The 26,775-nt window shown below is 40.9% G+C and overlaps 1 protein-coding gene across 1 annotated transcript in view; it reads left to right on the top strand.

Moving 5' to 3' along the window:
- LOC117553230 (polypeptide N-acetylgalactosaminyltransferase 18-like) overlaps window positions 1–26,775 on the top strand; it is a 347,581-nt gene that overhangs the window by 191,033 nt on the left and 129,773 nt on the right. Inside the window, exons 5-6 of the mRNA XM_034227077.1 lie at window positions 2,870–3,067; window positions 11,132–11,246. Coding sequence (XP_034082968.1) covers window positions 2,870–3,067; window positions 11,132–11,246 — 313 coding nt within the window. The remainder of the gene's footprint in view (window positions 1–2,869; window positions 3,068–11,131; window positions 11,247–26,775) is intronic.

The following is a 26,775-nucleotide window of genomic DNA, read 5'->3' as shown; positions in this document are numbered from 1 at the left end:
TTGTGTTTATGCATGCATGCAGAGCCACAGTCGAGATGAGCAGATATAATAGTTTTTGACAATGCACACGTAAAAGTGTAGCTGTAGTGCTGCCTCCTGATTGGCCGTCCTCTGCTTCCAGGCTGAGCTGGTCCAAACCATGGTCCAAACATGACACACAATGATCCACCTGCAATTAATCTTCACCTCTGGAGACTCTGGGTCAGGCAAATAAGAATGATTTGAATGCGAGTGATGCTTAAAGGCTGGAAGCTATTACAGGACACTTTAATGCCCCGGCCACACGAGGACGAAAACGGCTAAACGCATAGGATTAACGCAAACGCAATCGCAAAAAAGCTTCCGTCCACACGCAATAGTCATCCGGATAGTGTCTGTCCACACGAGTCAGCTCCGTTTAGCTCCAACCGCTGGAGAAGCTGCAGTACATATGCAGGAGCCTGTACGTGGCGCTGTAACTTCCTCCACAAAAGCAGCGAAGAAGCATGGTTGTCATGGTTGCCCTTCTGTTTATTCTCCGCGGTGGGGGCCGAGGGAACCGGGCAGAGTTGTTCGCCAGTCAACGTGTATTAAAGTTTAAATCTTCCGACAAAATTATAAAAGTGTATATATATATACATATTTATATCTAGTTTAGGTAGTAGTTTGAGAGGTAATTAAAATAGCTAAGGGTGATGATCTGACTTGAAATGTGTGTTTTACTCCGTTCACCGCCGCATCACAGCGGGAGGAGCTGCAGGTGAGCAGAGCTGCGTGTCTCCGTCCTGTCAGATTAGACTTCACTCGCGTTTAGGTCCATATTGAGAGAAATATACATAATCTGAATTCAGTGTGCAGTTTACTTTGACGCGGGGGTGAGCAGCAGAGGTGGGGAGAGGCGGGGCTATTGCCTCATCATTATCAGAAAATGATCGTATAGGGCGTACACACGGAGCCGTTGGACCCCCCAGAGCGTTGCGTATGCCGTTCTATCCACCTTGGGACCCGTTATCGTTACCGCAGTCGTTTAGTGCCGTATTCGGTCGTCCTCGTGTGGCCGAACGGTCTATATGACACTAAACAGTAACGCAAACGACCGTTTTCGTCCTCGTGTGGCCGGGGCATAAATGTGTATTTACCAGAGGTTATGATTTTCAGTTTTAACAATCTGCCAACATATTACACAGGCCTGAACAGTTGGTCCTGCCTTTTTTTGCCAAATCTCGACTTCAGCTGATTTTCATTAGATTGTTAAATTTGTTGAATTGGAACAGAGACATTTTCATAAATGTTATGGCTCTCACTCCTAACTTTCTAGGAGATCGAGTTAATTGAAATAACAACCATGTTTAACATCATGACAAATATGTTACTAATGATTTCACAAAGTCCTTTAGGCGATTTGAGCAGTTGTTAATTACTGACCTTATAGCATGTGGTTATGTTTAATCCATCACAGTAATGAGGCGGCTGAGAGTCACAGAGCATTATCCACCAACACTTTACATCTTTCTGACACAAATTGAGTGCTGTCTTCTTTTGAACATAAACTCAATGTCAATCTCTTTCAGCCCACTTTGAATCCCTGTGACAAAACAGCACTGCTGTGTGCATGCTCATCATTCTGACCATCAGAATCCAAATATCACACACACTCATTGAGAGTACACGCAATGACAATAACAATTCAGAGGCACACACACACACACACACACACACACACACAAACACACACCATTATAATGCCAGGCAACCCAGTCTCACGGCATTTCGTGTTCACCAACACGATTTTTAATCTATTGATTCGTGTTCACCAACACGATTTTCCCCTTTTTTTCGTGTTGCACAGCACGATTTTAAAAGCAATGTATTTCTACTGGTAATGTGTTTCGTGCCTGCAGCACATCTTTTTCTCCGGTCGGGTCTTGGGCCTAATCGATCAGTGCACTATGAAGCCAGTGTTAGACAGTGACCTGTTAACGGGGGGAGCCCCGCCGGTCATTTTCTGCCGATATTCACTCTTAATAGTTTGATCGGTGCTCTCTATAAAGGCCGATCAGGAGAGCTAGATCTGATCGTTATGGACATAAACGCGAGTGAAGTATAACCGGACGCGAGAGAGAGATCTGATCAGCTGCTGAGTCTGACGGAGACACGCAGCTCTGCATGATCACCTGATGCTCTGCCCTCTGTTTAGCGAGCTGACCGGACTGCGCAAAATGCGTATATGAAGCGCTACGTCATGAACGCAAGAAATCATACCCTCGTGGGGGCGCGCTCATGTGATTGGCTTAGAATGAAGGAGACATCTGATTGGCTATAGATAGAACAAATTACAAGTAGGCCATACGAATCGGCTGACCGTCAGGGGAGCCTCAAAGAACCCACACAGGAATGCACAGCGATCCGTGCACAGAAAGCGGTTTGTGTTTGCAGGTTCAGAGGATTTAAACGGAAAACAAATATGTGAGGATCAAAAATACATATGTAAAACTTTTTTCTGTATTTGTATATACATGTATATGAAACGGAACACATTTGTGTGTGCATTGAAAAACACAAGTGTGGATCATGAAATACAAGTGTGCATGTGTGTATTATGAGACTGTTCTGAGCCCACAGCATAGGGCCCATTTTTTTTGTCTTGTAGCCCTTTGTTTGGAAATATGTCCTGGTTGCACAACTTCGCCATATGCATGTTTTAAACTAGCAGCCCTGCCTACAGATATGTGAATAGTTTCACATTATTTGTATTTGTCTATTTTTTAAATGTTTTGTTTAAATGTTATGATGGTCACTTATCATATTGTATTCCATATTTTGGCCAGAACTCTCCAGCCACAATGTACCACTGCCTCAGGGATTATTTGTTTTCACATCTTAAACACAGGGCAGAACCCATCCTGCAGAGAATAAAGGAGGACCGGACCCGGGTGGTGTCTCCATCTTTCGACAACATCAAGTTCGACACGTTTGAAATCGAGGAGTACCCGCTGTCTGCTCAGGGCTTCGACTGGGAGCTGTGGTGTCGGTACCTCAACCCCCCGAAGTCCTGGTGGACCCAACGGAACCACACTGCCCCGATCAGGTACTGCACAAGGAGAAAAGTTGAAGATGAATGAGAAAAACCCTCACATTTTTCTCGATTTTATTTTGCATGATATTATTATGCATATATTGCAGGAGGCACCAACACCAAGATGGCAGCACGTTGATTTGTTTCTGTCTCTGTTAGTGTTTGTCTCATTCTCGTTCTTCTTCATTTTATAATTTTTAATTAGCTTTTTAGACCCGTTTTTTAAATTGGGCTGCTGCGCTTTTAAAAACGTTTTAAAAGCTTAAGTGTTTGGGCTGTTTTGTGCCGGTGCCTCGCTGTGACTGGATTGTTTGCTCTCTGCCTGAGCTGTCGCTCTTTCGGACTCTGGATTGCTGTCTGTCCTGCCGTGCTGTCGGGGGCTGATTGACCTGAGCTGTTGATCGACCTGAGCTGCGGATCCTGAATTGGGTGTGTTAAGGCACAATGTTGCCTAAAGCTACCCTTGTGTTCGCTTTTTTCCTGGGATTAATTGTCAGTCCGCATGTCGGCAAAACTGACAGATTGCCTCCCAGCAATATCTCTGTTCACTTCGGACATTCGGATGGTGGAACCTCTGGAGCGCTGACTCCATCGGATAGTTTTTACCAAAAGCTGACGTTTCATGGCACGAAATGCGCTCTCCCGTATGCCCTTTTTACTCTGGACTCTCTAATATCGAAGGATCGGAGCAGCCCCGCCCCCCTGAGGAGCGACGCGTCCAGAGCCCATGTGAAAAAATCATCTTCCAGGCTGTTAATATTGTTACTGCTTTTACTCTCTGGTAACGTTAACATTAACCCTGGTCCTGAGTGTTTCTCTTCTTCCCTGCATCATTTGCCAACTCCGAATGAGTTTAGCTGTAGGCAAGGATTGGGTTTTCTGCATGTTAATGATAGAAGCCTAGTGCCCAAATTAGATGTTTTCAAGACTTGGTTTTTAGTTGCTAAGCCTGATATTGTTGTAGTTTCTGAAACCTGGTTAAAACCGTCTGTCACTGACACTGTTATTCACATTGATGGATATAATGTATTCAGAATGGATCGTAAGGGCAGAGCTGGTGGTGTTGCAATATACACTGCTGAGAAACTACAGTGCTCTGTCCTTCATTCAATTTCAATTCCAAGGCAATTTGAGTTTCTAGCAGTCCAAATAACTATAGCAAATGCTCCTCTCACTGTTATTGGCTGTTATAGGCCTCCATCGGCCATCATGGATGCAACTACTAGCCTTACTGAATTGTTGTCTACGTTTTCTTCTGAAATCATATTATTGGGTGATTTAAATTGGGACTGGTTGAGTGATACATCTTCACAGTTTAAGCAGGTTTGTGATTCTTTGAACTTAACTCAGTTTATTGATAATCCCACTAGAATAAATCCTGCCAAACCCAATAACGATACCCTTATAGATGTCATTCTAACAAATGCAGCTCATAAGTATGTGTCTGTTGGTGTTTTTCCTAATGATATCAGCAACCATTGCACTATTGCTTGCGTTAGGAGCACTAAGTTGCCCAAAGCCAAGGGCCTTATTGTGCTCAGGCGCTGCTTCAAACACTTCTCTGAGCAGGCTTTCCAACACGATCTGGCGGAGGTTAAATGGCACTTCATAGCGTTAATTCCATCTGTCGATGTTGCAATCCAATTCTTTATTGATCACTTGTTATCGATTATTAATAGACATGCCCCCCTTAGAAAATTCAGAGTTAAGAATAGGAACACTCCATGGTTTACTAGAGAATTATCTGATCTAATTCATGATCGAAATAAGCAATGGTCCTTAGCTAGAAAGTCTAACACTAGTGATGACTGGCTTCTTTTTCGTGTCCTCAGAAATAAATGTTCAGCCCTTATTAAAAAAGCTAAAGCTGATTACTATCTGAGCTTAACCACTGATTGTTTTAATGACCATTCTAAGTTATGGAAAACAATTAAATCACTTCAGAACAAGAAGGTTTCTAGTTTCCCAAAAAAACTGAAGGTCAGTGATTCTTTTATTTCAGATTCAGATGGTATGGCTAATGCTTTCAATGCTCACTTCAAAAAGGCTGGTCACATTTTTGATGAGCAAAGTCATGACTCTCTAAATGGTCACACTCACAGCCCTAGTCAAGAGATGAACTCCCCTGTTTTTGATTTAGTTTATTTCTCGGTCTCTGAAGTCTTACAGGGTTTGCAATCAATTGATCCTAAAAAGTCTGCCGGCCTAACGGCCTCGACCCGTTCTTTTTAAAAATTGCAGCTCAGATTATAGCACAACCAGTAACTGATATTTGTAATCTCTCCCTGTCCACTCACACACTGCCAGCTGTGTGGAAGCAAGCTCTGGTATCGCCCCTCTTGAAAGCTGGTGACCCCACAGAGTTAAATAACTATCGTCCTATCTCAAATCTTTCTGTGTTATCAAAGATTCTTGAGTCCCTAGTTTCTACTTAGCTAAAACTTTTTTTAAATTCACACAACATCCTTAACCCTATGCAATCTGGATTCAGATCAAAGCACAGTACTGTGACTGCCAGTCTGAAAGACTTAGACGATATTAAGGCTGCTTTGGATAACAAATCTGTTTGTGATGCATTGTTTATTGACCTGGCCAAAGCATTTGACACTGAAGATCACCACATTATGTCTAATGTTATATTGGTGTCTCGTTTCCGTCATAATGCCATTTGCTGGTTTCAGAGTTATCTAACCGACCGTACTCAATGCGTCAGGTTGGGTAGTACTGTCTCTGACCTTGTCACCTTGAAGAAGGGAGTTCCACAGAGCTCTATTTTGGGGCCTTTGCTCTTTTTATTATATGTAAACAATATTTGTAATCAGATGCAATTTTCTACCTATCATATGTTTGCTGATGACACTATTGTATACTCATGTGCTCCTTCTCTGGATATGGCCGTTTCCAATTTAAAATCTGATTGTATCACGCTGCAGTATGCGCTTCTTGATTCCACACTGCTTTTGAACAGTAAGAAAACCAAAGCAATGCTCTTTGCTCCCAAGTCAGCGTCCTCTTGCCTCTCCATTGACACCCTTGATGGCATCTCTGTTGAGTTTGTCGATACCTACAAATATCTTGGCTTTTGGTTGGACAGAAATCTGAACTTTAAACACCATATTGAAGTTCTAACTAAGAAATTGAAATTCCATCTTGGCTTCCTTTACAGACTTAAATGTTGTTTTTCAACTTTATCCCATAAAAGGTTGGTCTCTGGCTTATTCCTGTCCCAGCTGGACTACGGTGATACCATTTATAGATTTGCCTGTCCCACTGTGTTGGCCAAACTTGACCCACTCTACCATGCTGCACTGCGTTATATCAGATGCACCCTATAGGACTCATCATTGCAAACTGTATAGCCTAACTGGATGGTCCTCACTTACTATGCGTAGGATGCAGCATTGGTTTTTATTAATGTATAAAGCCATTTTAGGAAAGCTTCCACTGTACATATGTGCCAGATTTGCTCCAGTTTGTGACTCTTACAACCTCAGATGCAGTGCCTGGATACGGGTCCAGGTTCCTGCTGTGCGGACTGAGGCTGGGAAAAGGAGTCTTTGTTATTATGGTCCTTGGTATTGGAATGACCTTCAATCAAACCTCAAACTGAGGGCACTTGTCTCAATAGCATGTTTTAAATTGAAGTTGTCTGAAGTCCTTACCACCAGCTGCTCTTGCAGTAATAAGTAGTGCACCTTTCTTACTGTCCTATGTGCTCAATGTAGTGACTGCTTTTTTGTCTTTTGTTTTCTTAGTTATGTTCTCTGTATTTTATATGTTTGTGTTATGTGTAACGTTGCTGCCTTCTTGGCCAGGTCAGCATTGCAAATGAGATTCTATCTCCATGCTTTTATCTGGTTAAATAAAGGTTAAATACAATTTTTATTTTGGAAGTGCATTAAATAAATGATTATGCCTTAAAGCATATAGTAGGTTATCTAGGTTCACTAACTAAGCTTGTTTGATGCAGCATATTCAATAGAACAGTGTGTACAGTCATTGCACTTTGAAATCAATATAATAATCCAGCTCTTCAATAGCTCGGCCCAGTTAAAACACATCCATCATGACAGTTAAAGATTGCTTTGAGGCGCTTCCAAGGCTTAAAGTGAAAATCGTCTTAGCAACCAGAGCAGAACTGCTTGCTAAACGATATCAGCAGGAGGATAATACGTCTGTTATTGTCCTTCATGGCAGGCAGATCAATAAGAATAGATTTGGACAAAGAAGAGGAAATTTGCTGCTCAATATTGTATTTCAGGAAGATGAATTGATCCTCTTATTCATTACTCTATCTTTCTAAGTACTTTTTCTCAATTACAATTTGTCACTGGATTCACCCACAACAATGGGTTGCCAACCATTCTGGGGAGGGGGGTTGTCAATGTCCTCAGGCATGGGCTTTTGTTAAACATGTGAAATTTGGGGCTGATTTGACCATATATATTGGAGTTACAACACATTGGGTTTCACGGCAAATAATGTATCGCCATGGCAACAGCCATCATACTCACAGTTGGTATAGATTTCAGGCTAAATGGCTGCCACGGCAAGTTTGTTCCATGTTGGGTTAGGGTGAGGGTTTATTTTGAAATTGTTAGTACATTGTCTGAAAAATGCTAAATAATGTGCAAAAATGGCACACTATATTCAAAATGGCCAACTTCCTGTTGGTGTTAGACATAGGAACAATAGGCTTTGTGTTTGTCTTCAAATGCCACGTATGCCTAGCACATTTCATTCTGTATGTCTAAGAGAAAATACAAGTTGGGTGCTTTTAGTTTTGAAAAGGGTTGGGGGGAGTGGCTCAGCTAGTTTGCCATGTCCAAGGCCAAGATCTAGGTGTGAAAAACGTTGGAGTAGTTTTCGAGTTTGAGTTGAAACCACTTGCTGTTGGAAAAAATATGAGCCATGGCAACAACTGTCAATGAAAACTCACAATAAGGACGTATATCAGGGAACATAGCCGACACCGCAAGACTGTTGTGGGAAAATACACGATTTTGAACTTTTACTGCTGAAGGTCTTCTGAAGGGACTGATCACATTTGTTATTAAAGTTTTTATTTATGAACATACATGGTACATAGCTCACATGGTACAGCATACAGAAAGAGGAAGGTCAGGCTACAAAACATGTTAGTTAAGTGTTCCTGGTTCAAAAGAAAACAGAGAAATACAAAGGTGTAAGATTACCAATCAGACACGACAGCGATCATAAAATAAAATAATAACAACAAATGATGCTTGATTCGAATAATTGTACAAAGGCCCTTTTGTGAGAGTCAGGCTACTAGTTAGAGGTCAGGTAATCCACAAAGTAATCCCAACTCCCTAGAACCACAGGTGCTACCCCTCATTCTTGCCAACATAACCTCATATGTGATTTCCAGTGTCTCAATATAATTCTGGCAGCTGAGGTTATCCCCTCCATTAAAACTGAATGAGCACTTTTTGTCAGTTTTGGAATTTCTGTTTTATCGCCCAATAGGCATAAACGTGGGGATAATGGCAAGGATATTCCTACCCATGCCTCTAAGAATTCCAACACTCTTTGCCAAAACGGGTTGACCATGGAACATTCCCATATGAGATGTACAAATATGCCCATCTCTTTCTTGCATTTCCAGCATGTGTTGGTATTTATTAGTGCTGTTTTGAAAAGCCTAGATGGTGTCCAGTAGTACCGGTGTAGAGTTTTATACTGAGTGAATTAACCTCTAGTTTCTTTAATATATCTACCGTTATCAGTCAGAATCTGTTTCCAAGTATCTTCGTCAATCTGACAGTCAAGGTCTTTCTGCCAGATTATCCTCAAATGATCACATGTGCTGCTGGTTAAATACATTGATTTACTATACAATACTGACGCCTTATGGTTAAGTGGGTTTTGAAATATAGTCAACTAATGGGTTGTCTGTTTCATTCGGCTGATACTTTCCCACCAAGCAGTGTCTAATATGCAAGTATTTCCAGAAATCCCCCTTCTGTTGCAAATTGTACTCTTGGGATAATTCAGTGAATGATTTAAATGTACCATCTTCATAGAGATTGCTTATTGTATGTATACCGTTGTCTAGCCATCTTCTCCAGAATACTGTTTATTTCCCTATTTTCACTTCTGAGTTTAACTAAAGTGTTGCATATTGCTGTTTGTAATGTGAAATCTTGTGTATTTTATGAACCTTTGCCCAGACCTCCCTAGAGTGTTTAATAATTGGGTTATTTTCTCTCTCCTTATCACTTGACTTCTGGGATATCACATGTATAGGGTGGAATGGTGTGGCAAGAGCCTTTTAAATAGTGGCCCATTCTAAACCAGGCACTGTCCCTCTCCAGTGTTTAGCTATCTTGACCATTTCAAAAGACAGGTTATACAGTCTAACATCAGGTAACCCCAGCCCTCCTTTATCTTTGGGTGCATACAGTTTACTCAATTTAAATCTGGGCTTTCTTCCGGACCATAGAAAGTCTCTAATGAGATGTTCATACTGTTTAAAGATGTGATCAGGTATGCTGAGTGGTAGCATCATGGATATGTAGTTAATTTACTTTACCCCACAGTCAAGTTTAACTTCCCCCATAGGTTTGTTTTGGTTTTTTGAAGGACTGGATCAAAATTGAGTGTGGTCATCTCATGTAGGTCTGGCCTTAATTTAATACCTAGGTAGATCATGCCTTTAGTAATCCATCTAAAGTTATGGTGTGTTATTTCTTGTGAATGACATTGTTTAGTGTTTTAAACATTGGTCCTGCCTGCAGAGATTTCTCCACTTTCTATGATTTTTATTTTTTTTAATGATATTGTCAACTGTAGATGTTTACAATATAGTAAGTTAGGAATGTAATGAAAACATATTTATTTACTTTTGTTTCAACATTGGATATTTTGTGTTTGTGGTGGATTCAATCGAATATTGAGAAAATGATTTATGTAAAAATGTTTTACTTACATTTTACGTTTTTTTTATTTGACGCTTTTTTTTACAGTTTTATGTTTACCTTAAAATTACAAAGAAATATCTTAAAGTCTTATAATAGTAATACACTTTTATATTACGAGTTACATATTGAATTACAGATAATACTTTTTATTTTACGTACATCTGCATGTATTTTCTGAAAGGGCAAAAATACTGTAAATATTATATAGTAAATTTACTGTAAAAAAAAAATGAAATAAACGTTATTTGTTGTTTTTGTCAAAATACTTAAAATAATGTTTTGGGTTGTTAATTTATAGTTAATATCTGTCATTTTACAGGATTTTGCAAGTTATGTAAAAAAACATGATAATTATTATACAAATTTACAGTTATTTACTGTAAAATTACAATATTTATTTACAGTGTATGACCATCGCTTCAGATGTATTCCTGTTGATTTTGTTACCCGAAAGCTTAGAGCATTCACATATGGTGTCCATTAGAGCAGGCAATGATTTTTTAGGATCACTGGTCATCCGCATAAAACATTAGTTTGTGCTCACTACCACCACCATTCACTCCTTTAATGGAGTGCATGTTGAGATCGATCAGTAAAAAGCATAGCTCTTATATGTAATATCTTGAATTGTTGTTAGCATTGCGCTGTTATCTGAATATAATCATACCCCGTAGTGAGTGGGCTGTGTTTCTATTAGCGTTTTGGCTTTCAGTGTTTCTGGGAGTTTGCCAATCTGTGTATCCACAGGGAGGATACATTCACCAAAACAAGCTGTCTCTGCAGCATGTTGATAAGAAGAGATGTGTGGGACTGACAGCATGAATACTGATAAGAGTAACCATTTCAGATTCAGTTTGATGCTTGTGTTCTGAATGTGTTGTGTCTGATGAAAGCATAATTATGACAGCTGGATCATTTACAAATGTATTGTAATGCATAATGTTTATCATGAAAGACGAATACCTGTGTTTAGAGCATCACATGTGCATCACAATTAGCGCCTAGTTTCCCAGTGTGGCTCTAATTGTTCTGCATTTGAACTCTCTATGCATTTTGCTTAACACAAATCATTTTCTCCCCCTCTTTCTTTCCTCTCACCTTGTTTCTCTATTCCCATCACCCTCTATTCTAGGAGCCCGGCTCTGATTGGTTGCTTTGTGGTCGACAGGAAGTACTTTGAGGAGATTGGCCTGTTAGATGAAGGCATGGAAATTTACGGAGGAGAAAACGTGGAGCTGGGCATCAGGGTGAGTCAGCATGACAACCTGTAGCCTAGCAGCTGCACAACCTGGCAACCATATGCCTGCACCATACATTACTGCATCCCATAATACCATCAGGACAGAGATGAATGTGAACTATAAACCGCTGTCACTGGCAGCAGAAATATTTTTCTTCTGACAGAATGGAGCGTTATCAGCCATTTTCATTATTCACTGACTCAAGCAAACTGAGCTCATCACTAATGATGTTCTGCCAGATAACATTATGATATAATGTCATCAAATTACAGTTGAAATGAAAAATGTCCTATGAAATTCAACAACATTAACAGATCATTTATATGAAAATGAATTCATTTTTTTCAATTATTTCCATTTTGTTGCAGTATCTGTTAGTATTGAGGTTTTTAAACAGTAACCTTTACTCCAGTCATAACTACAGGTACTGCAGGGGTCTCATCCTGTATCTGCTCTCCTTAGCAGCAAAGGCCTCTGCTAAGGCACCATCTTCTTCAGAATACAAAACGATGTAATGTCTGCACCACTCTATGGAGTTCACTTTGGCATGAAGGCATGGAAGCAATGCTGTCAACTTTTTTTATTAAATTAGGCAACTAATAAAGACCCCTTAGAGATTTAGAAATATCTAGAGAGGGGGTCTGGATCCTTTCCTGACACCAGAGTGAAGTTAGAGTGAGATTCTAATTTCCTTTGTAATGTTCATTAAATAGGTAATAATGTAGGTCATGGATATGAAATGAGAGATGTTGATGTTTTCCATCCTAGTGTAAGTACACAGGTTCAATTAGACACATTTAATGGAGGATAAACATGCACATGCTTAACAGAGCCTTGTGTTACGCATAAGCCGTGGTACATGTCAAAGGTCAGGACATCAGTGTAAAAGCTCATAACTTAGAGGATATGAATCTATAAGATAATACTTCTACTTGCTCTTTTACTGTACAAGTAATGCTAAACATATACTCATAAATAACACACATTGTGCATGGTTACATGTTTCACAGCTGTCTGGCAGTTTGCTTTCCAAACATATAAGTCACATGTTTTTTATTTGAAATGTTATTGCAACTCTGGCCCTGTGCTCTTTCTTAGTTGTAGCACGTTCTCTCTGAACCACCTTCATCTCTCCCCCCGCGCAGCCACTTGCCTAATGAAATTGTCATCAGTTGGATTGGCAGCGGTAAACTTCTTGGAGCATTATATGTCCTCTACTTGATTTTAAACTTCTTTGTTATCACTTTTGGTCATTAAAGATTGATAATTAAGGTGTTTGCAATTCAGTTAAAACACAAATGACTCTATCAGCTTCATAGTTCCCTCCTGGCCCATAACTTGTTAGTGATTGCCACCTTGGGAACACCTTAGTTACGCACATTTCATGGAGGCGTAATCATCAACAGCATCTTAGTAAAAAAGGCAACAAGAGACCACGAGAATGTTTTGTGCAGTAAGTGTTTGCAGGGGTTGCTTTAACTCCATATGTGTGCATTAGTGGAAGAGTAGTAGTTCAAAGGGAAGTGCATTATTTGTCCTGCAACTGGGAAATGTACGGTATTACAACAGCAAGAATGCAGATACGTTAAAAAGAGTGAAACAAATAATAACAGATAAGTAGACCATGGCAAAAAGATATTAAGTAGCAGTATAGTTTAAAATAAAAATGATAATAAAATGATAGGAGTAGAAGGTAGTTAGTGAGTAGGAATTCATGTTGCAATGATCACAGGAGCTGGCTCCAGGCAAAGGATAATCCTAATATGAGTTCTGGCACACTGAAAATCACCCTGAGAATTGGTTTGACCTCAGACCATAAACAGTAAATGATGAATATACAAATCTGCCTAATGATTCAAATGTCCTGTTGTGTCTTCACATGTGTTGGTCATTGGCAGTAGTGTGTGTTTCTCTGTCTCCATGTCAGGCTTAATGTCAGCCCTCTGGAGGTATCAACAGTCTGAAGATGTGTTTAACCTCAGCGCCTCGCAGTGTGGTGACCGTCACTCCGCTGCAAGGTCTGAGAGGTGATGCTCTGTCAAAGAAGCCTTTTGGAAAATAATTATTCAGCATCTGCCCCCTTGCTGTAGAGAGAAATTGTTTGAACACCTGTTGACATTTGCTTTCTGCAGCAAAGCACGAGCAGCAAGCAGCAAGCTCTCTCCAGCTGTTGGCAGCTCTGCCTAGACCATATTAGATTCACTTTATTTTTTGAACACTTATTTATTGGTTTTTCCCACACATAACACAATAACAGGAGGAAATACAGAGTACAATTGCAGGTGCTATATAAAAAAGAAATACAAAACAATTATGACAAAACAATAATGATAATAACATAAAAAACCATTACAGTAATAGCATTGACAAAAATCAACCAAAATACACAATGACATGATAAGACAGAAACAGAAAACCCCTAGGACCAGTCCCTCCCACCCCTACCTCCAGACAGGGCCACACTGTGCAGTAATCGTCAAAAAAGGAGAAAGAAAGATTCAACAGTACTTGCCTCAGCAAATGCATGTGTATTTGTCATAGCATTTCTTCAGCCTACAATAGGTTGTTGGATGTTTTCTATATAATTCCTAAAGCCAGACCAGTACATCATGTACAGTAGGAGGAGGTTTCTTTGAGCCACATGGATATGGGGGGGGTTCTGCACTCTACCATAATATAGCAATACATTTGTTTCCAGCAATCATGGCCAGTTTGATTAGGCGCACCTTATTCCTTTTGTGTGAAGGGATGTCAGAAATGTCGCCTAACAGTTCTAATTTAGGTGTACAAGGAATCTCAAACCCAGAAATCTCTTTAAGAATCTCCCATATTAACCCCCAGTAGTGCTTTCATTTATTACATTCCCAGAACATGTGAATTAGGCTACCCGTCTCTGTAGTACATCTAGAGCAGTGCTTCTCAAAGTGTGGTCCGCGGACCACTGGTGGCCTGTGAGCGCCCCCTAGTGGTCCGTGAGTATATTGGTAAAATGTCACATTTGAAATAAATAAATAAATTAAAGTTTTCCACACTCTCGCGGGAATATCTCCGCAATGGAGCGAGGTTTCACTTTTGATTGCATGATATAGCCCAGCGCAACACCTTCATCACACATGTTGCCACTTGTTTGTACCATTTTCAGGCGATTTGTAATCTGTTCTAGAAAAACGATGTGTTTTTTGATATTTGTGAAGTTAGGTGGTCCGCGAATGTTTTTTTATTTGTTAAGTGGTCCTTGGTATGAAAAAGTTTGAGACACACTGATCTAGGGCAAATATCTGAAATTGATACAACTCAGGTCTTGCTCCCACTTGGTCCTAGAATTCAGGGGATTGACCTCTGTAAGGGCCAGGATGCGGTTATATGTCAAGGAAAGTATGCCTCTGGGGTGTTTAACTCCTTTTTAGAACATTGTCAATTGGGAGAGACTTTAAGGGAGTGGAGTTTCCCCTTGAAGTGTGCTTAAAAAGTGTCTGACTTGCAAATATTTGAATAAATTAGTAGCTGGGAGGCTGAAGGAACTACACAGCTGTCCAAAGGTCATAAGTAAGTTATTCTCGTAGAGATCCCCAAATGAGGATGGGGTGGTTTTGGCGCAGTGGTTAGAGCGTCGATCATCAGATCAAGGGGCGTTGATGAACTCCAGTTCGAAACCCGCCTCGGCCGCCACTGCGTCAGGCCGTTGTGTCCTTAGGTAAGACAGTAATGATATTTACATGTCTAATATGTGTAATAAGCGCTTTGAGCACCTGTGAAAGCGCTCTAATAAAAAAATGTAATGCATTATTATTATTATTATTAATAAATGTTTGGTGCCACATTTTGGTTATCCCATCTCTAAGTGCACCTGGCAAAGCAGGGTTGGTATGGAAGGAAGTATTGCTGTGAAGTACGATAACACTTTTGAGATGTTTCTGTATATCAGACCAGATTTTAGGGTTTGATTAATAATAGGATTATCAGTACCATTCTTCAGATATGGATGACCGAATAAAAGGGATGCCGGCCAGCGGCACGTCTAATGATTGGTACTGCTCTAAATGTTTCCAAGCAGGAGGGTTAGCTAGTTCTGTCTGCCAGATCCATAATGTCCTGCACTGAGCAGCCCAATAATAACGCTGAAAATCTGGGAGCTTTAATCCTCCATGCTGGTATGTGTTGTACAGAGTTTTGATCTTAATTCTAGGAACCTTTTTCTTCCCATAATATAGGGATACTGAGACTGTCCAAAAATGTATTCATATCATTTGTCTTCTCTCCTTGTGAGGTGTAAAGTATTTTGTAGAAGTCTGCGAAGGCTTGGTTTATAAGCGAGGGCTTACGAATCAACTCCCCCCCATCAAGCTGCCTAATGGCTGGGACTCATCGAGCAGCTTCCTCCCTTCTTATCTGCCATGCTAACAATTTCCCAGCCTTATTCCCCTGCTCATAATCACGCTGTTTTGACCTGACAATCGCGTTTTCCACCTCCCGTGTAGTGATAGTGTTATACTCTGCCTTTGTTGCAGCCAACTGATCAAAAATGTATTGCGTTTGTGACTGAAAATGTTGTTTTTCCAGCACTTTAATATCACTCTCTAAAGAGTTTAATTTAGATAGATATTGTTTTTTTCCCCAGGAAGAGTAAATAATAATAGTGCCTCTTATATAGGCTTTAGGCCAGGGTTGTCAAACTCAATTTTATCGCGGGCCACATTCACATTAAGGTTGCACTCAAAGGGCCGTAACTATATAAATATATAATATATATATATATATATCAAATAATGTATTGTATTACATTATTGCCTCTGAATTGGATTATTATCAGATAGGATAATAACTTAGGGTAACACTTTATATTAAGGTACACAAATTAACCATCAACTGGTTGTTAATTAACATGCATATTAGCAGTATATTGGCTCTTTATTAGTCATTATAAAACACCTATTAATGCCTTGTTCTACATGACCATATTCTACAAGTAATAAGCCATTAGTTGAGAGTTTTTCCTCAATAACCCTCTAATTAGTGCTTATTTATTGCAAGTAAGGAAGTTGTTGTACACAAGTTTTGGTCTTAATATGCTCTGCTCAATATGGGCCTAATAAGGCAGTAGTACCACAAGAATAGTAATTCTCCCATAATAACACTTAACAAATATGACCTCTTCTTATGTAACAAGACATGAAACGATAAGTGTTAATTGTGTCTAAATAACTCAAAATTAGGTATTTCGGTAACACTTTATATTAAGGTACACAAATTAACCATCAACTGGTTGTTAATTAACATGCATATTAGCAGTATATTGGCTCTTTATTAGTCATTATAAAACACCTATTAATGCCTTGTTCTACATGACCATATTCTACAAGTAATAAGCCATTAGTTGAGAGTTTTTCCTCAATAACCCTCTAATTAGTGCTGATTTATTGCAAGTAAGGAAGTTGTTGTACATGAGTTTTGGTCTTAATATGCGCTGCTCAATATGGGCCTAATAAGGCAGTAGTACCACAAGAATAGTTATTCTCCCATAATAACACTTAACAAATATGATCTCTTCTTATGTAACAAGACATGAAACTACAAGTGTTAATTAAGTCTAAATAACTCAAAATTAGGTATTTATATCTAAGAACATGTTCCCTATTCTAAAGGGAAGTCTTGTTCATAACCAATAAGCTAGTAGTTTGACTCTAATTGACCTGAACAGGTTCCCTATTCTAAAGTTGCCTCCTCTTCACACTAAGTAAATACATTATAGAACACAACTACTGAAATTAACCTCTTAACAGTACATGAACAAAGTAGGCACACGTTGAAATATCTGTTTTATTAATGAACCACTGAAGAGAGGTTCAGACACATCCCAAAACATATCAAGTTTCTCCAAGGCTGAGAACATATATGCAGCCTGTACTTTTTAATAAAAACAGATTTTTAACAGAGTTGATGTATTTGTGATCATACTGTGTAACCTGCTTGTATGTACTTGCACAATAGGTGTACTGTTCTCTCTATGTGTTGTACTGTCTCAGTGTGAACATAGATTAAACAGCCAGCCAAACTCTTTTGAGAGCCAGGGAATGAGCAGCCATGCTCCTTTATTGACTTATTTGCAGTCCACTGACATTCAACCGGAGTGAAACTATACAAAAAGAAGTTACAAGGCACTTAATGATCTCATACATGCAAGTGTAACACACACAGATTAACACATATGACCACTAAGTGTAAACAAGGTAAATATAGCTAATGCTAGCTGTACAATAAGCATGTATACAGGCTAGTATGGCTAAAGCTAGCATATATGCTAAGGCAGGGATGGGCAAATGGCGGCCCCCACCTCCTCTTTTTGTGGCCCTCAGATTAATTTATAAACAACGTAATTAATAATAAAAAAAATATATTTATTTTTTATTTGTAGTACTGATACCGTCCACTAGACTCCAAGTTACGTCGCGAGCTGCGTAGATGATTTCAAATACCGCAAAATAATCTGTGACATGTTTGTGTGTATTGTGTTTGTTTCCCGGGGAAACCCTCACAAGAAACACCGGCTGTTGTTATGCCTGCTGTGACGTTAAGTTGCCTCTTGTAATTATGCCTTTACAAGCTTAAAAGTTGTTTTTATCATCTGAATTTGGCGAAACAAGTTTAATATTCTTAAAACCAAGACTTTGTTTATTTGAAATCAGATGAAAACAAACTGTCACGGACCCTGTCGTGTTATCTATGATTACTATATGCTTTTCATTCATAATTTCAGCGGGAGGGGGAGTGGTGCTGAGGAACAGCAGAGTGCGGGCTGACAGGTGTCTGTGTTGACATTCCCCTTATTGTGGAATAAGGGGAATGCAGAGACTGGCTACAAGTGTTTTAGGTTCAAGTTAGACAACTAATGTCTGGGTTAGTGTTCATGACTTCATGTTTATGTCATCTAATGGTTAATCTCAATACACACACATTTCCCGTGCTTTCCAATAGTTTAAAATACTTTTATTCCACTGTTTAATAACCTGTTCAATACAAACATGCCACTTGTAAAAATGAAATAACATTTCTGTGAACTGATATTTGTTTAGTGAGCTTATTAGAGGATGTTCCCATTGTTTGGGGATGTTCCCTTTGATTGTAAAATGTCAATGAAGATGTCAGACTTAGTACATTTGTTAATAATTACATACAACACATGGAATTTTTGTGTGTGTGTGTGCCAAGTGAATCTGCGGCCCCCTGGTGGCCAGTACATCAATGATGTGGCCCCCACCACCATCAAAGTTGCCCATCCCTGTGCTAAGGTGACCAGATTTTTTTTTTTTTTATCAAATGTTTTTATTCACACACATTTAGTAAATTACAATGTACAATCACAACACAAATTACACAAAATACAGAAAAACAAACAATAACAACAATCTGACAAGAGGACAAAACTAATAAATAAAAAAAATAAACCCTCCCACCCCAATCCCAGGACCAATGACTGCAAACAAATACATCGGTTAAGATAGCTAGATCCGTTCCTTAAATTGTTCAGCTGTCGACACCCATAAACCGATATTGGACTCCTTAACTCCAATCACGCGTGCAGTGGACAGTTCCATGTAGACTACGTCAAGAAACGTCAGTAACCAGCAGGTCACTGAGAGCTTGTCGGGTTGTTTCCACCTCATAGCAACCAATTTCTTGGCAGCCGTAAGGCCAGCATAGGGAGGTATTTTCTGGTACCCAGTAGCCGGCAGCTGAGATAAGTCATTTAAAAGAAAACGCACACAGATACAGGTACAGTCAAAGAAAATATGTCGGACAATTTATAGGAGACCCCGTTTCAAAAGCGAGCAACAGGCGGGCATTCCCAGAACATATGGAGAAATGTACCAGGAGCCCCCATGGAGCACAGGGTACACCGAGCATCTGCCAGAAGACTCTCTGTACACAGCTCCAGTTTGGGCATTGGCCTGTCATCAGATTTCATTTTTAGTTGCTGCTGTAGCGGAAGTTTAGTACAATTATTTTTGATGAAATACTCCAAATCTCCACCCTCCATAATTGCACTTGCTTCAGTTGCTTGCTACTTTTTAAGGGCAGTGATGACAGACAGTATGAACTGAAGTTGATGCGATTTGATTGGATTGTGAGGCATGACGTGAGCCTCATCTGATTGGTCAATCCCTCAATTTTTTTTCACCACGGGAAGCCAATTTTGGCTAGACTCCTCTCGCAACAGAGAGTGCAATCTACTGTTTCACCATAACATCTAGAGGGGCGCTGTTTCACTCTTTGTAAAATACTCAGAGAATGGGGGAGAGACGGGCCGGCAGAATAATTACCGAAACTAAACGAAGTGTTTTTATTTATTTATTAAAATTATAACTACAATCCAAAAAAACAGGGGAAGCCTGGCTTCCCTTGGCCTCCAGGAGAAAACGCCACTGAGTTCAAGGGATAATTCTCACCCACCTCTTGCTCTTGCCCTGCACTTGTATGTGCCAGTTGAGCTGGTTCTTCCAGCAGCTCAACTCTCTGTCCCTCATCATGAACGCAGGAGGCTGGCTGTATATCTGAACTCGCGCCCTCATCATTCTCTTCATCATCTTGCACTTGTTCTAAGCTGCTGCTGAGAGTGCTTGTAGCAGCGCTGCTGCCAAAAAGGTCTGTCAATTTGCGACATGTATATGCTTCACCTGCGAGTGACTTCACCTTTTTTTCTCTTGCCTTCTCGGCCCCACCTTTTTATTTTTGTTTTCTTTGATTTGTATCCATGTTTTTTCATTCTCCCTGTCTGCCGTGGCATCTAATCCCTTCTCTTCCTGTGGCCGGTCTTTTTTCTTCTTCGTGTGTTATTATTTGACAGATAAGAACCACACAACTGCATTAGCGGCCGCTGTCGCTCTCTGTCGGCCGTCAGTGCAACTTCAATTATGACGTTAAACAATTTTTTTTAAAGGGCCGGCCGTCAACGGCCCTTGACGACAGGCGATTCTGTGGTTCTCCAGATTCTACAGATGGCCAGTCCGCCCCTGGTGTCAGGTAAGTTCTATATGCATAGTTTAGGTGGATTTGTTGGTGGTCTGGATTGCGAGACGCCTGACGAATGTTAGCCCAGACTGAATCCCAGTTAAAATCAGGTCTCAATTCTGGGACATCCTTCCTCCACAGTCTATCTAAGGGAAGGTCACCATAAGAGGACTCAAGTAGGTGAGTATAAAACATAGAGACAAAGCCCCTGGATGTTCTTCTATTAGTGATGAGTATGTGGAATGGATGCCGTGCTAGTTGTTGATCCCACGGGACCCCATAAGCCTTAAGGGCTGTCCTAAGCTGTAGATAAAAAAAGAAAGAGGTACCTGGAAGGTCATAACAGCCTTTAAGATCCTGAAAAGAGCAGAGACCACTGTCACTGTAAATATCTCCCAAGGTGTGAAGACCCTTCCTCCCCCATTGGGAATAATAAATAGGCCTCCGCCCTATGAGTAATTGGTTGTTATTAAATATTGGCGAATTGAGATGCCAGGGGCATTGAATAGCGCATAATTTCTGTGCATTTCGCCAAGTCTGAATTACATGAGTAATCAGAGGGCTGAACCTAAGCTGACATTGTTTGATAGATATGTTTGTGTAAATTATGTCCTGAAGTCTCCATGGGGAGACTAACTTCTCTTCTAAAGCCCGCCATGAAACCACAGCTTGGGGGTCAAACCAATTAATCAAAGGTCTTAATGAAAAGGACCAGAAATACAATTTAAAATGTGGTACTGCCAGCCCCCCATCAAGCCTCCTTCGTTGAGTAGTGGACATTTTGAGTCTAGGCCGCTTGTTGTTCCAAATAAATTTAGAAATTGCCGACTGTAGTTTCTGCCAATGACCATTGGGGGACGATAAAGGAAGCATTGAACTGATTAAATTAACTCTAGGCAGTATATTCATTTTAATTATTGAAGCTCTGGCTTGTAGTGAGTTGGCCTGGCTCGACCACCTATTGAGGTCCTGGAGAACCTTGTTGTACATGTCTGTATAATTATTCTTTATAGTCAGGTTTGGGAATATTTCAATACCAAGATATTTGAAATGTTCTACCACAGGAATGTTTGCAGGGAGAATAGCTGATTTGGCAGCGTCGTTGAGAGGCAAAAAGGCAGTTGTAGACGTTGAGGGGTTCCGCATTAAAAATCAGTACATCATCCGCATACAGGGCAATGTGATGAAGCGAGCCTTGGATAGAAATGGGGATAATATCCTGTGATTGTCTAATACATTGGGCCAGTGGCTCGAGCGAGAGGGCGAAGAGCCCTGGACTCAAGGGGCAGCCCTGTCTGGATGAGCTTGTTACAGAAAAAAGCGACGAGATAGTTTTGCCTGTTAAAATCATTGCTGAAGGGGCAGAATAAAGTACTTTGATCATATGGATGAACCCCTTACCTAATCCCATAGACTCTAGAACAGCCCATAGGTATGACCATTCTAGCCTATCAAAAGCCTTCATAGCATCCAGAGATAATACAGCCGCTGGTGTTTTATCATCTTTGCTAGCGTCAATGATGTGCAGCAATCGCCTGAGATTGTCCGAGGCTAGGCGACCTTTTATGAAACCGGTTTGGTCACAGTGAACTAGAGATGTCATAAAGTTCTGTAGGCGACGAACCAGGACCTTTGCGTACATTTTAAGATCGGCACAAAGTAGGCTTAAGGGCCTGTAGCTGCTACATTCAGATGGATGTCCTGTGCATAAAAAATTCGGATCGCTGTCTAAGAATTGAGTTGATTTATTTCTTAACTACCTTTAACCTTAAATTAAGCTGTTCAGTGTAATTCGATTGAAGTGAAGCATTCAGATTAGCGTACTAGGGGTGTAACGGTTCACAGAAGTCACGGTTCGGTTCATACCTCGGTTTGGGGGTCACGGTTCGGTACGGGTTCGGTACAACAAGGAAAAGCAAAAAAAAGTTCCAAATGCATAATTTGTTTTGCTGTTATTTATTTTTAACAGTCGTGCAAGTTTAGAACTGTAACATTTGGAATCATTAACTGTATTACACAGTTAAAAACAAACCACAAACAGTAACACACACACTCAGATGGCCATATTATTTATATTGGCTAATGTCAAACAAAAAGGTTAAATAAGCTGTACAACTAAAAAGAATGTCTTGAAAATATTAAAATAAATAATAAGAAAGTGTTTCAATCACAATCAATAAAAGGCAATACAGAACTGTATAACATCTCCTGATGTCAAAATATAAAATAAATACAATGATAAATATAAAACAAAATAAAATCTGTACCTTTAGGAGCAATGTCTAACATGTGTAATTAACTTGTGAGTGTGTGAGGCCATTATGCCTAAATAAAGGTACTCAAGCTTTACTCTATTTTCAAGTTTTTCTTCAAAAAGATGAGTTTGTCTACGTTGTCAGTAGTGAGGGCGGATCTGTTGGCGGTAACTATGTCACCTGCCGTCGAGAAAACCCTCTCGCTGGAGACTGAGACTGACTCGGATGTGATTGAGCATGTTTGACGTGTTACCACGGTTACCACGAGCATACCGCACCGCTGTCGAACAACGCCGACACACCGTCCTCGTCCGATCTACAACTCGCACACCATCATTGTTGTAGTCCACAGGGAACCCAACATGTTCCCACACACCTGATTTAAAAGAAGCAGGTGGGTCTTCTAGCTCCTGTGTGTTGTGTGAACTCGCCGTAGCTACTAACTTTTCTTCTTCATGTATTGTGTTCGTTTTGTTGTGTTCTTGTTCTTCATTAGTTATTTACGGGCGGCTGGCTTTTAGGCGCAATACCGCCCCCTGGATTATATATAGTGTAATACTGCCCTGAGTGACAGACTTTTTTCCCACTCGTAAAAAAAGGCGTATTCGCCGTGTGACTGCATGTGCCGAACCGTGACGTCCGAACCGTGACGGTACGGGACGAATACGGATACCGTTACACCCCTATAGCGTACACATTTTCTAATATTTCCAATTTGGAGAGTCGAGCCTTTCGCAGATTAGATGCAAATAGTGTTGAATTGCTCCTGATAAATCCCTTAATTGAGTCCCACAATATCCTAGGATCTTCGACAGATCCTACATTAAACTAAAAAAAAATGTTTGCCTTAAATTGTTTACAGAAATCATAATTTTTAAGCAAAGTTGTGTTAAATCGCCACCTAGGGGCCCGGGAACAGCGTCTTCTTAGTGAGGCGGAGAGTAAGATGCCTTTGTGATTGGAGAGATCTATTGGCAGCATGGAAACATCAGTGCTGTCAAAGAGATGGGGTGAGGCGAACAAGTAGTCGATTCTAGAAAAGGTCTTCTGTTTCGTGAGCCCACGCCCGCAGGGCGGAAGAAGCCCTCCTTTGGTCTGTTGTCTCAGAGGCTGCTGAGCTATCTATAGCTGCATAAAAATTGGCCCCTACTATAAACGAGTAGTCTGTCAACTCTAACATGGCGGCAGTGAGCACATTATAGAAATCTCCCTCAAATGAGTTAGGAGCATATGCTGAGACCAGCGCAATTTTCCTATTAGAACATTCGACTTTTGCGTTATCCGGCCTGTTGTGTCTGCCCATACATCTAAAACTTTTATATTTAAATTGCGCTTAGCCACTATGGTCACTCCCAGGATTTTAGTACTTGCAGAAGAAGATGCTATGACATCATAGAATTTGTCAGCCAGTCTTCCCGCGTCAGTCTTCAGAAGGTGAGTTTCATGGGAAGTTTTTCCTTGTACGATGTGAGGGTCTAAGGACAGAGGGTGTCGTATTGTCATACTGATATTTTGTACAAACTGTGAAGTCCACTGAGACAAATGTAACATTTGTGATATTGGGCTATATAAATAAACATTGATTGATTGATTGATTGATTTCACTCAGTAATGCCAAATCCACCTTTTTCCTCCTCAACAAGCCTAGGACACTGGTGCGTTTATGTGGAGCGTTAAGGCCCCCCGTATTCCAAACCAATATGTTTAAATTAGCCATTTATAAAGGTGAGCAGTGTGTACCAGTATAATAATAAAAGGAATGCACAGAAATTGTGGAAAGGACCTGAGGTATCCCGCCCACCCGCAAAAAACCCATGAGCAAAAAGGTAAAAACAAAAACATGCACACATATGACAAAAAAAAAAAGGAGAGGCCATTACACCCCCAACCGGCCCTCCCACAAAAAGAACCAAACAGTCCGCAACCAGAATAAGAACCAAGGGCTATACAGAATTGAGCCCAACAACATCCCATGTTAACATCAACCCGAAAAATGTGCTAGTGGGAAGCCATAAAATCTAACTAGCAGGTCTCACAAATTTAACATGGATAGCAAAAGCTGCTAAAGATGTGTAATAACATCTAATAATAGTGCGTATATCAAAATAATGAAATTCAATCTTTATCCTCAAATATACATATCCATACATGCTCATAAAAAACAATGTACATGTACAGCCAGGGATCTATGAATCATTAAATGATTAATGTAGTAACTCACCTAGCAGACCGATAGTAACCTAACCCCAAGAACATAATAAATGTAGCAGATATAACTGAGTTTACGGTCAAGTCAAGTGTACTTATGCAGTAGCTGCCCGTTAACCGGGCGTAACGTTACCGACTAAGCTAATAAAGATTACTGCATTTAACAAGGAAGTGTGCCAAAGCTACAGTCCCAAAAGAACAGAGAGGGGAAAAAATAATCCCTTGTAGATAAATTAAGCCGGCCCACTAACGGAGCTAACATAGCTAGCCACACATAGTCAACACAGTATTGCTACAGGCCCAGAATAGCCTGCTTCGTGTTTACAGGTTCATTATAAAACATGTGAAACCGGGTGTGCTAACGGCGCTAATACAGCTAGTCGCATATAGCTTCCATGGATAGTCACAAAACAGTAGTCAGTTTACAGCCACAGGGCTTGGGCGATCTTGATGTGCAAACCTGTTACTCATTGCCAACATGAGGGTCGCTATGATCCGGTGAAATGGTCATCGGTGCAGCTTGCTCCTCTCCCAGCTCTGCTGGGACGTCAACGAGGCGACCAGGAGAAGGGCGCTTCTCCAAAAACCGCTCCGCATCCACGGCTTAAGCGAAGAGATGAGTGGAGTAACCCATTCTAATCTTGAGAGTGGCAGGGTACATCAAGAAAGCATCAGTTCCCTTTTCCCTTGCCAAAGCCAGAGCCTGTGAGAATGCTCTTCGGCGTTTAGCTGTATAATCGCTGAAGTCAGCAGCGAAGCGGAGAGCTCTGTTGCCGATTGAAGGGGGGTGTTTCCTCGCCTCACGGAGGATAGCTTGGCGTGTGGAGAAGCGTAGACAGCAGAAGATAAAAGCCCGGTGGGTATCATAAGTTCCAGAAAGTGCACCGGGGCGTCACCCTCCCCGTCCTCGCGTAGACCATAAACCCGAATGTTGCACCTCCTATTACGGTCCTCAAGATCCGCTATATTCTGTTCGAAACCCAGCATCTTTTCTTGAACGGTGGAAAGGACGGTAGAATCTTTCTTAGAGCTATTTTTCAAAGCATCCAGCTCTCCTTCAGCTGAAGTAATCCTTGTCGTTACAGTTGCTAGCTCTGAGTGCATAGCATCAATCTTGTTAGCTACTCGATCGAGGCTAGCATCTAGCTCCTCACGTAGCAAGGTCCTCACCACTTCGGCGATGGATTTAATATCTTCATCTTTCAACGTTTTAATCGATTTTCCCTTTGCCTCCGGCATTCTTATAGCTTTCCAACAGATAATTCGGCGTGAAATGACTTAATGTGTAATAATAGTGGGATGTTGTCGGGGAGCTCAAGACTTACGCAGCCATTTTGTTCCCGCAGTCAACCGGAAGCCTCCAGGTGACCAGATTTTCAAAATTAAAACCGGGGACATTTTGAGTTTTGCGGTCAATATATCATTAACATATCCAATTGTCTTCACTGTTAAAGAAAAAAGGGAGACAATTCTGAGTGTCCACACGAGGTCGACCGGCTGGTCGAACCTCCTCTCCGGCACCGGAAAAAAAATTGTTGTCGACAGCCGTTAACAGCTAGCCGTTAGCCGCTAGCTGGCAGCCATGGGTAGCTGCTAGCCGTCGTTAGCCCCTCGTGGTTAGCCGCTAGTCGTCGTCAGCTAGCGCAGCCGGGACGTGCAGCCGCACGCCCCGAAGAAACAAGCCCACGAGGTAGCAATCGGGTTGCTGGTCGACCCAGCAGGTCGTGCATCGTCCCCCTGTTGGATGGAAGGCTGATGCGGGAATGGTGAGCAACGTCCCCAGCTCTTCTGCGGGAGCCTCAGTCCGCGTGACGGAAAAAATCCCCGGCATTTCGAGAAAGAAACTTGAGTTCCTTTTGCCGTGTTCGGGTCCGTCCCGGAAACTTCTCGAGACTTGTCAGGGTCACCAGTGTAGTGCCGAGAGATAGGGAGTCAGAGGCGGTGCAAGGAAGGTGCAAAAGGGTACTTTATTTAGAAGTAGAACAGGACATGTTGTCCGGTTGCAGTCCGGGAAGAAGAGAGTGAAGAGAGGAGGGCACACAACATATATAGTAAAACACATAACA

This window comes from Gymnodraco acuticeps, unplaced genomic scaffold (assembly GCF_902827175.1).
Source record: "Gymnodraco acuticeps unplaced genomic scaffold, fGymAcu1.1, whole genome shotgun sequence".
Taxonomy (NCBI): domain Eukaryota; kingdom Metazoa; phylum Chordata; class Actinopteri; order Perciformes; family Bathydraconidae; genus Gymnodraco; species Gymnodraco acuticeps.
Note: the sequence above shows the minus strand (reverse complement) of the source record. Positions and strands in the feature narration are given on the sequence as shown.